General features: G+C 39.2%; 1 protein-coding gene across 2 annotated transcripts; it reads right to left on the bottom strand.

Annotated features, from left to right (window-relative positions):
* Nucleotides 1-198: 198 nt before the first annotated feature.
* gal (galanin/GMAP prepropeptide) lies at nt 199-4958 on the bottom strand. Of its 2 annotated transcripts, XM_058397522.1 has the most exons (7): nt 4880-4958; nt 4684-4764; nt 3215-3269; nt 2296-2367; nt 839-925; nt 461-532; nt 199-392 (listed from the first exon to the last, which is right to left on the bottom strand). In XM_058397522.1, the coding sequence occupies exons 2-7, from the start codon at nt 4762-4764 to the stop codon at nt 331-333; spliced, it is 429 nt and encodes a 142-aa protein (XP_058253505.1). In that variant the 5' UTR covers nt 4880-4958; the 3' UTR covers nt 199-330. The 2 variants fall into 2 exon arrangements, with proteins under 2 accessions (XP_058253505.1, XP_058253506.1); XM_058397523.1 differs by lacking the exon at nt 2296-2367.
* Nucleotides 4959-12363: the final 7405 nt, after the last annotated feature.

The raw sequence follows: 12363 nt of genomic DNA on the forward strand, positions 1-12363 counted from the left end.
AGGAAAGGAGCAGCAGCAGTGAAGGAGATTTAACTACACATCACTCTACAAACACACACACACACACACACTCGCACACATACACATTTATCTCATTTATTCAGCTGAGGGCCTTGCTCAGGGGCCTGGCAGTATGTGTGTGTGTGTGTGTGTGTGTGGAGCTGCTCAGAAATGAAAGGATGTAAAACAGCAGGAGTTAAATGCAACTTTTATTCTTCACTTCAGTCAGAGTTACAGTGTAGCACACGACAAAAACAACAGCGACGCAGTTCCATTGTAGCGCACGTCAGAGGTCAGAGGTGGTCAGTTGGGTGGAGAGCGGTGTGAGCTTCAGGGCTGAGTGAACTCATCTGAAGTGAGAGAGGAGGGTAGGCTGTCCAGGGCACCCATGTCTGAAACATACACCTTACATTAGGTTCTGTATTTTTATTCAGAGTGTAATGCTCTGAGCCACGCCCACCTTTCAGCTTGAGATAAGACAGGAAGTCTACGATGGTGTGCACGATGTCTTCGTCTGCTATTCTCAGAGGTCCTTCAGAAAAAACAACAACACATGATTTAAAAATGGAACACAGAAATGGACAAAACTTTTGCTGTCAATCATCTGGTACAGGTATAAGCCCCGCCCCCTGCTGCTCCGTTTTAGCAAGTATCATCACCTGGTTCTTTATAAACGTTCATTTCTGGCTAATTTGCCAGCACACTGGCCATTCTCCGCCTCACTGACTCGACTGCTATATGAATCCTCGGTCTGAGGCTCAGGCAGAGAACTGTCAATCAACCGTGCTCATTTGAATATTAAGCCACACCCCTGACATTTAACACACAAGCTTGTTACCGGATTTGATCTCGTCCAACATGAGAGCGTCCCTCTTCCCGGCCAGACCGTGTTTATCGCTGAGCGTCCTGTGACTGTCGATGCCATCTAATCACAAAACACAAGCAAATGTAATACACACACACACACACACACAGCAGGACTCACACACAGTCATCCCAAATGAGGTGCATTATCCTGAAATGATGCACCCGTTTTCAGGCAACCTGCAGGGCTTCAGTCACTCGGGATTGCTTTTAGGGTTCAGTATCGCCACGGCAACGAGCACAGAGAGAGAGAGAGAGAGAGAGAGAGAGAGAGAGAATACCAAAAAGAATTGGTTGATGCAAAAGTAATGAGAAAGAAAGAAAGAAAGAAAGAAAGAAAAATAGATAGATAGATAGATAGATAGATAGATAGATAGATAGATAGATAGATAGATAGATAGATAGATAGATAGATAGCAGGAGAGAGAATAAACGACAGAATCTCACAGCACAGACAGGCAAAAAGGAAGCTGACGCTTTGCACAGAAATAACGCTGCTTTAAACACGCTACAGATGAAGTGAATTTGTGTTAATGAGACATAAAGTGTTATAAAGTGTTAATAACCTCTTCACGTGTGTATAATAATGATCTTATAGTCTGTTTGGAGGTGTGGCCTATTTTTTAAAGGCAGCGCTGTAGTTCAGATGGAATCTGAATGACAAATATTTCATTTATTCTAATATTCTAATATAGATTTTTTTACATATTTATTTGTAACATTCAGCTTTGTTGTGCTATTTTCTGTAAACTGGTCTCACGTGAGTGATTTACTCAGTGCTAAACTGGTAGCTGTAACATTTCTTAATGGTTAGCTAGATTAGCTTCACAGTTTAGGTTTAGAGAGGAAACACTCATTAAACCTGCTGAAGTGCAGCATAGACATATGAGGGACGTAAAACTCCAGAGTGACTTTATTTTTTTCTTTTAAAGAGATTTGTGATGAATCTAGCAGAGTTTGAAGCAGCTGTTAGCGACATTAGCGACAGTCCTGCACTGGACACGGCTCTGCACTGTCCCCTCTATCCTATGACTTTGGCTGTTCAGAGAAAACTGTTTGTCTGCTTTTAGAAAAGTCTGACTCTGTGTTTTTTTCGCCTTAACGAGTGAAACCTTGCTGCTATTTTGACGGAATAAAGAAGAAAGAATCCACATTCTCAGTGTATTTTGCTGCACATGCAGTCAGAGACACTGCAGTGGACAGCTTTAGTATGAACTGATCCGTTTTTCTGTCCATCGTGCAGCTCTGTTGTGAATGGTCACGTCTACAGATTTGCGCTCAACGATCAATCTGACTTTTTCATTATTTTTATGTTTATTTTTGCAGATCACAGATTACTGAGCAGCTGCTGACACACACACACACACACAGCGCTAAAATCACAGAGCAATTCCCCGTGCTGACATTAGCGACCTGCAGGAGCTAGCTTACATTCACCAAGCAGCTCTTCTCTCCCCCTTGCACTGGGAGCTTCCTTTATCTGTATTAGATGATCAATACGACCTGAAACACACGGATGAGGCAAGTTTACCTGAGCTTACACACACACATACACACACACACACACACACACACACACACAAAAAACACAACACATAACACATGCAAATACACTACACACAAAACCCTGAGCAACTCACCTAACATCTAACACACACACACACACAGTGTAAGGACAAATAATGAATCGGTGTGTGGATGGAGATCTCTGAGGTGATATTTTCGGGCAGTGAGATAGGACACAGCTGTTTTCTAAAATCTAAAGTCATCAGTCAAAGCAGCATTTTTGTTTGGAAAATGAAATCATCCACAACAATCCCTCCATCAGTGGAGACATTCAGTGTGTGAAGTTCACTTCATTAGATGAACAGCATCACATACACACACACACACACACTGCTGAGTTCTGGACTCTGATTGGTGGATCAGGTGATGATTAATGATCTCTAACAGCATTTCTGACGGTAGCGCAGGTTAAAGATTAAAGCACTCGCTCTGATACCTTATCGTTTCCATAGCAACGAGTGACATTTGTGTAACACTAATGGAAGGAGTCTCCAGTGTCAGCGCAGAGGTGAAGCTGGAACTGTAACGTCCCTAAAATAGTCATTAAAATAATCCTGTGGTGATCTGAAGTCGGTACATTATTAACAGCGTAATGTTTATGTCTGATCGTCTGATCATCCGATTGCTGACATCTATCACAGAAGCTGATGCAGAGAACCGCTCAGGAACAACGACCGACACCAGTGAGTGTGTGTGTGTGTGTGTGTGTCTGTACGTGTGTGTATATGACTGTATACGTGTATGTGAGATTGTGTTGTGTGTGTGTGTGTGTGTGTGCACTCACGGGGGCCGAGCAGGTATCCAGCACTGTTCAGCGTCCAGCCACGCTTCTCTTTCGCCTGAACGGAGAGAAACACAGGAATTTAAGGGAACAGAACAGTTTCATTTAGATTTTTATTTCTTTTAAAAATAAAGAAACATCCTGAAATCTCTGAAAACACACTTTACTACTCAGGCAGAAACCTGTACAAAACTGCAGCACAACAGCCTTCTTTACTCTCTGGTTTAACAGATTATTATTATTATTATTATTATTACTACTACTACTACAACTACTAGTAGTAGTATTTACTTATTCAATAGTTTTAATATATCACTAACATTTAAATATTAAATAACAATATATATACATCTTTATGTACAGGAGTGTGTGTTTGTGTGTGTGTGTGTGTGTATGTGCATTATCTTTTTTATTAGGCATTTAAAATGGAAAGATTTAACGGTGGATTATTAATAATATATTATTATTATTATTATTATTATTATTATTATTATTATTATTATTATTATTATTATTATTATTATTATTATTATTATTATTATTATTATTATTATTATTATAATTTGTGAAGCTGTAAAGAGGTCTCTTTAGCTGTAAATGATGCCATATTTTAGATGTGATGGTCTACAGACTATAAACAAACTTTGCATCAGGATTTAGTAGTGTCCACTGCGCCTGCCCGTTACTGCTCCAGAACTTTCTCTCCTTCATTACGTTTCATTAAATATCATCAACTTACATCTGCTGTGTTTCTGCGTCTGTAAGAATTCATTTAGCGCTTCAGGAAAATCCTGAATATTAAAAATAAATATTAAAAAAATATTATTATTATTATTATTATTATTATTATTGTATTTTTCTTTTTTCTTTATTTAGTTTTTTTTTTATTATTATTTTTATAACATTTTTTAATGAATATAAAGTGCAAAAACCTTAAGGCATGATAATCTAAAATACTGTTGAGAGACTGAGCAGTAAATCAGTGATAGGAAAATATTTTGGAAATAAATCTTGGAGCAAAAATGTGTGTAAAGATCTGTGCTTTTTCATGAAATCCTAATCACTTAGGACTAATTTAGACTGGAAAAAATGCATGAAAGCAATAACAATAATAATAATAATAATAATAATAATAATAATAATAATAATAATAATAATAATAATAATAATAATAATAATAAGCAGCAGCATTCTAGGAATGAATATTACTATATGCTATTGTTTAACACATACTTTTTCATGCCATATTTTTATGAGGACTATTTCTTTAAATAAACACTTTTAGAAATCTGCCAAACAAAATCTAAAACTGCATTAAAATAAAGACCCAATTCGGAGTAATATCGCACTCTTATCAGAACTTTTACATCTGAAGAATTGCAAATCTTTCTGTTGCTCTTCTGTAATCTTTCACATTTCCAAACTTCTAAACTGAAATAAAAGAAAGTGTAAACGTGAAGCGTGTGACGTACCGCAATGACCATTCCCAGCGTCTCGGTCAAGACTGCACAAAACACCAGAGAGATACAAACACCACCAATACACTTCTGCATCTGCAGGAAAAGAAACACAGACAGATGAAATAAGCGAGAGTAGGCGCCTCTGTGTGTGGAAAGAGGAGGAGAAGAGAGGAAGAGAGAGAGAGAGGAGGAACGAAGGAGTTCTCACCCTGAGGATCGGCGCCGGGTTCTGCTTGGAGGTGCGGTGAGACAGGTGGAGGTGCAGTGAGACAGGTGTGTTCCGCAGCTGGTCTCTCTGATGCTCTGTACAACTCGCCACTGCTTTATATACACACACGCCAGCTCCGCGTCATGACAACCCCACCCCTTCCCCCCCTTCTCTCTCTTCCTTTCTCTCTATTTGTCCTCTGGAACTAAATTAGTACAGAAGGCACTTTATTATTCAGCTTGTACGTTTCCTCTGAGCTGGTTTCCTCCTTCACGACTGGATTTGGACTCAAAACGGACGCACGAAACCTAATAAAGTTGTAATAAGAAATCTGCTTGCTTTAAGCTCATTTTTCAAGGATGTTTGAGTTTTATTCTTCACACCCTTCAATATTCAGCCTCCGGATAGCAAAGTATTTCAATTTACTCTTCAATTCATCTCGTTTATACAGAAAGCCTTTCTACTTTCACAGCCATCACTGTGTTCCTGACAGTGAGATCAGACTGTCTGTGTCCATCATCAGCTCTTCTAATGTCTATTTTAAATCAGTTTTTTTGTCATGTTAAATGCTTATGTTAAATGCTTATATTACTGATTCCTAAATATCACAACACAGAAGTGTATTTATTTCTCACCAGATTCTGGCTGTGAAAGTTTCATCCAAACACACGTCGAAGTAAAATTTTTACAAACGACTTCGTCTAAAACTTTGTGTCATTTCCAGGAAAAACCTGTGTTATTGTTTACAGTGGCGTTTAAGATCGAAGCCTGTGACTGACAAAAAATTCAAACATGGTCAATTAAGTGAGTAACTTGAAATAAAATATGAGATAAATTTAAAGCATAGCAGATATAAAGTCTAAATTAGTTATTTGTTACTGTTTGGCAGCAAGTGAACATTTTGTCCTCAAAGTTGATGTTAGAAGCAGGAAAAATGGACAAGTGTAAGGATCTGATCGAGTTTGACGAAGGGCCGAATTGTGATGGCTAGACCACTGGATCAGAGCATCTCCAAAATTGCAGCTCTTGTGGGGTGTTCCCGGTCTGCAGTGGTCAGTATGTATCAAAAGTGATCCAAGGAAGGAACATTGGTGAACCGGTGACAGGGTCATGGGCGGCCAAGGCTCATTGATGCAAGGGGAGTGAAGGCTGACCCGTGTGATCCGATCCAACAGACGAGCTACTGTTGTTCAAATTGCTGAAGAAGTTAATGCTGTTTCTGATAGAAAGGTGTCAGAATACACAATGCAGGACGGGTCAGGGCTGTTTTGGCAGCAAAAGGGGGACCAACACAATATTAGGCAGGTGGTCATAATGTTATGCCTGATCGGTGGTAAGTAAATATAGTGAAATATTCGTTCAGCTCAAAATTGCTGATACCACACTCAACGTTTTTTTGTCCATAAAAGTTTTGAAGGAACTAACTATAGGGTAAAAAGAGCATGGTGAGTTTTTCGTGTCTGTGGTTTTATGCTTCTACAAAACAGTTGATGATAATCATTTCCAATGTTCTTTAGCTTATCTGCATGTAAAGAGTTAAACTGTTTTTCTGTAGTCCTGTGTCTGCTGTTTCACTGATGTACTGTTGCTGGCTGTGTTTTTATTATGAAAAGCATTTATTAGGCTAAAGCACTTCTAAATCAGGCTGATTATAGTAAATAACCACTATTACTGACTCCTCAGAGTGCGAACGTGTATTTCACTCATGTGACACACGTAAAAAGATCACAAGACACGTAAATAAAGTGTGCAGAGGGTTAGAGGTTTACTGAGGAGTAAAGTGTGAACACTGCGTGGGAATATTACATTTCATTCTTTATTTATTCAGTAGAGCACACAGTAAAACCTTCAGTGTCCTGAAATATCTCTAAAAGCACCACGACCTCACGTCACAGGTCATGCAGGGGTTTAAAACCCAGACAGAGAGAAGGTGAAGGATGAGGATGATGATGATGATGATGATGATGATGGAGAGGAGGCACTGTGTTCTGACCCGGTGATCATCCCCTCTTTCACCATTACTCCTTCCCGGACAGAAAGTCTGGACTTCGGTGTTCTTCAGCTGTTTCTCTGAATAGTGTAACAGAACTTCTGCATTTTCTCCAGTCTCTTCCCGGTGGAGATGTTACTCACCACTCTGAGCTGCTGAAGAGAAGAACCGGAGGTGGCTGCATGCTTCTGAACTGTCCCGACACACACACACACACACACACACACACTAAAATCAACTCCTAAAAATTTCACAAAAAATGTAACAAATAACAAGATTTTAAACTGTATTATTATTATTATTATTATTATTATTATTATTATTATTATTATTATTATTATTATTATTATTATTTCTGACTTCAGGAATTAAAAGCTATATAATGTACAAAATCATAATTTACTGCCATTTTGCCACTGTTTTTTATTTTTTAGCTCTGATGAGAAACAGTCGTAGTTAAATACAGCTTCTAAATCTAGTGATTAAAGCAGAAATGAAACAGAAATGCAATGGCATCTAACTGGACTAGCTACATACATCATGTTTTCTATAACTGCAGTGAAAGTGATTGATAGAGGGATTGATTTGACCTGGCTCTTGATCTGGATCTAGTGGCATAGAGGCGCTTTCTGTTGTTTTGTTTAATGAATGTTATGCACCTACCAGTCTTCTGCTCTGTGTCCATGATCCTTATAGTCCTATTTTCTGTGAGACACCTGATTGGTGTGCAGTATGATGACGGTTCGAGGGGCGACAGCATAACACTGGCCTTCTCTGCAGTCTGCCTGACCGAAGAGTTTATTCAGGGTGCTGCTCGGTTTCTCTCGATCCGATCTGAACAGAGAGAAAGAGTTGATCACAGTTAATGACACCTACAACAGACATCAGTACCAGTAGCCTCATAAACATGCTGAGTCCTGGACTCTGATTGGTGGATCAGGTGTTGATGAATTCTCTCTAACTCTAAGCTCTGACAGTAGAGCAGGTTTATATTAATGCCCTGGAGCCTTATGGTTTCCATAGCAACAGCTCATTCACAGAGAGGATGTATAAAAATTGATAATAAAGACGTATAATTAGAATAATGACATCCCCAGGAGATATTTATCTAAACAAATATCACAAACTCGTCATTAAAATATGTGTGTAAGCACAGATATCTGTTGTATCATAACTATTAACTATAGGCTAAAAGACATTTTTCAGGTATTTTACCTTGATGTAGATTCTGTCATGGTTTTATTTATTTATTTATTTTTCAACTTAGTGAAATCTGAGGGACTTTAAGAAAGCACTGTGTCCTGCAGCAGGACAGGAGTTTAAACAAATACAAGGAAAAACTGCAAGGACAATTCTAAGCCGGTTTGTATAATTCTGAAAAATTACACCAAAAACTATCACATAAATTATATATATATATATACACTACCGCTCAAAAGTTTGTGATCACTTGCATATTTCAGCTTGATTTCAGCTACAGAGGAAGACTCCATCAAGCCAATCCATCTTGTGGGAGATGCTCCAGGAGGTGAAACATGAGAAATGTAGTTTTAATTGTGATTTTTTTTTTTTATAGATGTCAAACTGAGAAAGTTCTGAGTAAACTAGCCAAACTACAGTAATATGTGTGAACAGTTTACTCAGCATAAAGTTCGATCATTTTGGTCCTGACCATGTTTCACTTCTGTCTCGTTTAGCAAAGCAGCTAAATTAAACATTTCGCTTTCAAATAAAAAAAAAAAATATCTTCGGAAGATGAGATGGCATTGATGTGGGGGTTTTTTTCAACCCATTGACTATATCTAGCTCTAAAATTATTTTTCCTCTCGGAATCCAGTTCTTCCGACTCTTTTCAGCGGAATAGATGATGTCCGAGATTTATTTACAAATTCATTTTTTTTATTATGAAGAAAGCTTTCCACGTAGAATATAATAAATAAGAAGAGAATAGAGCTTTAATAGAAAAGAAAAATAACAGATTTCTTACAGAAATAAATTACCTTTCCTCAAGGTGCCGCAAAGGTAACTTTTACATGATGCCATTAAATACGTTTAAAAAGATCAAGACCACAGACAAAAGCAACAGTGATTCAATGTGACTGATCATAACGCAAAACAGTTTAGCTTGAGAACTGAAGAACGAGGAGTTGGTCCAGCGGCAGTGCGCAGTGATTGGTCATTAGGAACAAAACCGGATCGGTGATTGGTTGCAAATGCAACACAGTCAGGCTTTACACACTGTTGGTGAGTCGAGAGAACAGGTTAGGACAGTAATTTTTTAAAAATTCACTAAAGGGGTCTAAGCAGGGCGTTGTTGGCTCAGTGGTAGGTTTCTCACCTACCATGTGGAAAGCCTGGGTTTGATTCCCAGCCAATGCCCAAAACCCGAGCCACTAAATGCAGTGCCGGTCCCAATCCGGGATAAAAATGGGAGGGTTGTGACAGGAAGGGCATCTTGCATAAAACGTGTGCCAAGTTGTTGTGTGGACCAGTTGGTCTGCTATGGTGACCCCTCACAGAGAGTAGCCAAAAGTTGTCATCAACAACAAAAGGGGTTTAAGCATCTTGTGACAAAATGTCAGAAATTTGCACAAATCTGTGTAAGAGCCGATCGGACCGTCTTACGGTTGGAGCTCCTGAGGCTGAGGTAAAATCGAGCTAGTCTAGCTCCTCGGTTCTGTTGTATTCTTTTTTAATTGCTAGTGTGACGTCTCTCGCTGGTCTGTAAATATGAGGTTATGATGCCACTGTAACCTCCAGAAGCCCAGAGTATAAAGAGATTAGCATTGAGATAGCATTGAGAGCGGGAGCTGTTTTATTTTCAGAGAAGCTTCTGGAAGTTGTATCATTTAGGAACGCTGAACAGACACGATGTGCATCCAGAACACTGACAACCACAAAGGAACGTCCATGACTCACCTAAGCCATAACGTCATGACTCACATCCCTCCCTACCCATCCTTACGTCTTTACTCTGAACCAGAACTGCCCTGCTCTTTATCATCTTCATTTTCTCTGAGACGTCCTGTTTTCTTTAGCAGTGACCCATGTTTCAGATAAAATTGCTGTTATAATTTCTCCCTGTTTCACATAAATCCTGTCAGTCTCAGTGAGGCGACCATCCCTCTTTAGGAACACCTGTACACATGCTCAACCCAGGAGATCAGCCCAGGAGATTTCTTACATACTCAAACCAGCACATCTGACACCAGCAACCGCTCTTTTCTTCTTTCTGATGTTTGATGTGAACGTTAACTGAAGCTTTTGACCTGAATCTGCATGACGTTGTGCTGCTGCCACGTAATTGATTGCATGAATGTGTAGGGGTGATGGTGTTCCTAATAAAGTGGACAGTGAGTGTATGTTAGACCAGTTATTCTGGGCTTAAATATGCTCATCATATATTTGTATATCACCAGAACATCTGGTGATGTTCTGGTGGACATAAAGGTCTGCATCTCTCAGAAGATTGTTCCTCTGGAGTCCGTCAGCTCACTGTGGATTGCGTAATCTCGGTAATTTTGCTTTCGGATGTCACTAATGTTCATGACATTTTTACAACAAAGAGAATATATCAGGCGATTATTTTCACACACTGTGACTGTACAAGGGCTTATTTTAGTTTCACTATAGTTTTACAGACAAACTCACGAAAGACTCTTAATGACATAATGACAAAAATGACATTTTTAGTGTTTATGTTTCTATTATTTTCAATTCAATTTCGAATTGCTGACTGAATGACGTAAAGATGTATAAAGATACTCTCCACGAAGCCATCAGACCTTCATCAGTTAGTAAACTGCAATTCAACACTTTCCTTGTCTGATTCTTGTTTTTCAGAAAGTCACCATTAAAGCCGTGGAGACGGGGTCAGCGTTTAGCTGCATGACAATCTGAAAAGAAACTGCCTCTTTATTCAGATTATGACGCCATACATTTCATTAATTCATTAATTCTGTCCTTTGTGGTAGTGAATCATCAGAGAGCCAGAGATGAATGGACAGGGGTTTTTTTTTTAGATGTTTTGTTTCAGGTTCATACCTGAGCAGGAAAAAAAAACAGAGGATTTGGTTTTCTATTCAGTAAAAAGATGAGTCTCTTTTGTCTTTCTCTTTGTTCGAACCCCATTACACACGGCCATCTTTACGGCGGCTCCAGGAGACTCGGAATAGTTTTCGGGTCTGTTGTTCCATTTCAATTTTATTTTTCGACTCTTGAGGTTCTGCCCCCACCCCCCGTGCTCTATTTAAGCTAAAAGAAACTAACAAACCTTTGCTCTCACACAGACAAACGTATAAATAAAGAGATGCATGACCTCCACAGCTGCCGAATTCTGAATAACGCGCTTGTTCATGTGTGTATGATGGTGAAGGAGTCTCCAGTGTCAGCACCGTGAGGGAACTTTTAATCTTCAGGACAGAGGCGTCTCACACACACACACACACACAGTGTTTATTCATCAATTTAATTAATTTCTGAGATTGCTCTCAGATTTCTTACAAGGTTTTTTACTGAAGCTCAGAATATTCAACATCTCCTCTTTTTCCTAATCCTTTTATCCTTCTTTCCTCCTGTAAAAGAATCATCACTGATACTGATACATCAGATCTGCTTCAGGACCATCAGCGAGTGTGACATGTGATAGAATCTGTAAATGATATTATATTAGCTGTAATAGCAGGACTGCCACAAATCCACTACTTCAATGCTAATCAATTGTCGTGAGGCTCCTGAGAGAAGACACGCACGGCTAAAAATGTGTTTTTTGTGGCTTTATGGCATTCTGTCCAGCTGTGTTCCTGTAATCCCTTCCCTTTGAGGTGGAACTGGCGGGCTCTCGTGCTGTTTTTCATGCTGGACAATGAGCCGGCGCATCCAGCAGCCTGCGCCTCTTTTCTTAAGCCTCATCTTTCCTTATAACAGACCTCATCATTTATATTTTGCGAATGTGGCCCATTTCCTTTGATGGTGTCATTGGTGGAGATTGCTCTAAAAGCAGGAGAAGTCAGCGGGCCTTTTCTCCTCTGTGTAGCTGAGGGAAGTGTGAGAGAAGGTGACAGTGTGAGCTAGCGTGGCCTTTTTCCCTCACTGTCATCTGTCATGATGCGGCTTTCCAGCAAGATCTCACACACATCTAATTCCACATCAGGTCCTGTGCACTAAAACTTCAGCCTTCACATCTACTGGCTTCAAAACATCCTTCAAAACACACATCTCTCTCTCTCTCTCTTAGGCCACAAAAGTGCTCTAAAACACACAAAGTCAACATTTATATTACAACAATAACAATAATATTACTATACCTTACTATATAAGATTGCTATAATATAACAAATATTCCATGCTAGTGTATCGCTAGCAACATGAAAAGCTAAACAAATCGCAAAGAAAATTTGATTCTCAGCTACAGCACCAGGTTCGCTTGAAGTCTAATGAGTAAAGGTTTATCTAATGAGTGGTAAGTGAAAGCTAAACCTAACGAGTTGCTATA

The sequence above is a fragment of the Hemibagrus wyckioides genome, linkage group LG08 (assembly GCF_019097595.1).
Source record: "Hemibagrus wyckioides isolate EC202008001 linkage group LG08, SWU_Hwy_1.0, whole genome shotgun sequence".
NCBI lineage: Eukaryota > Metazoa > Chordata > Actinopteri > Siluriformes > Bagridae > Hemibagrus > Hemibagrus wyckioides.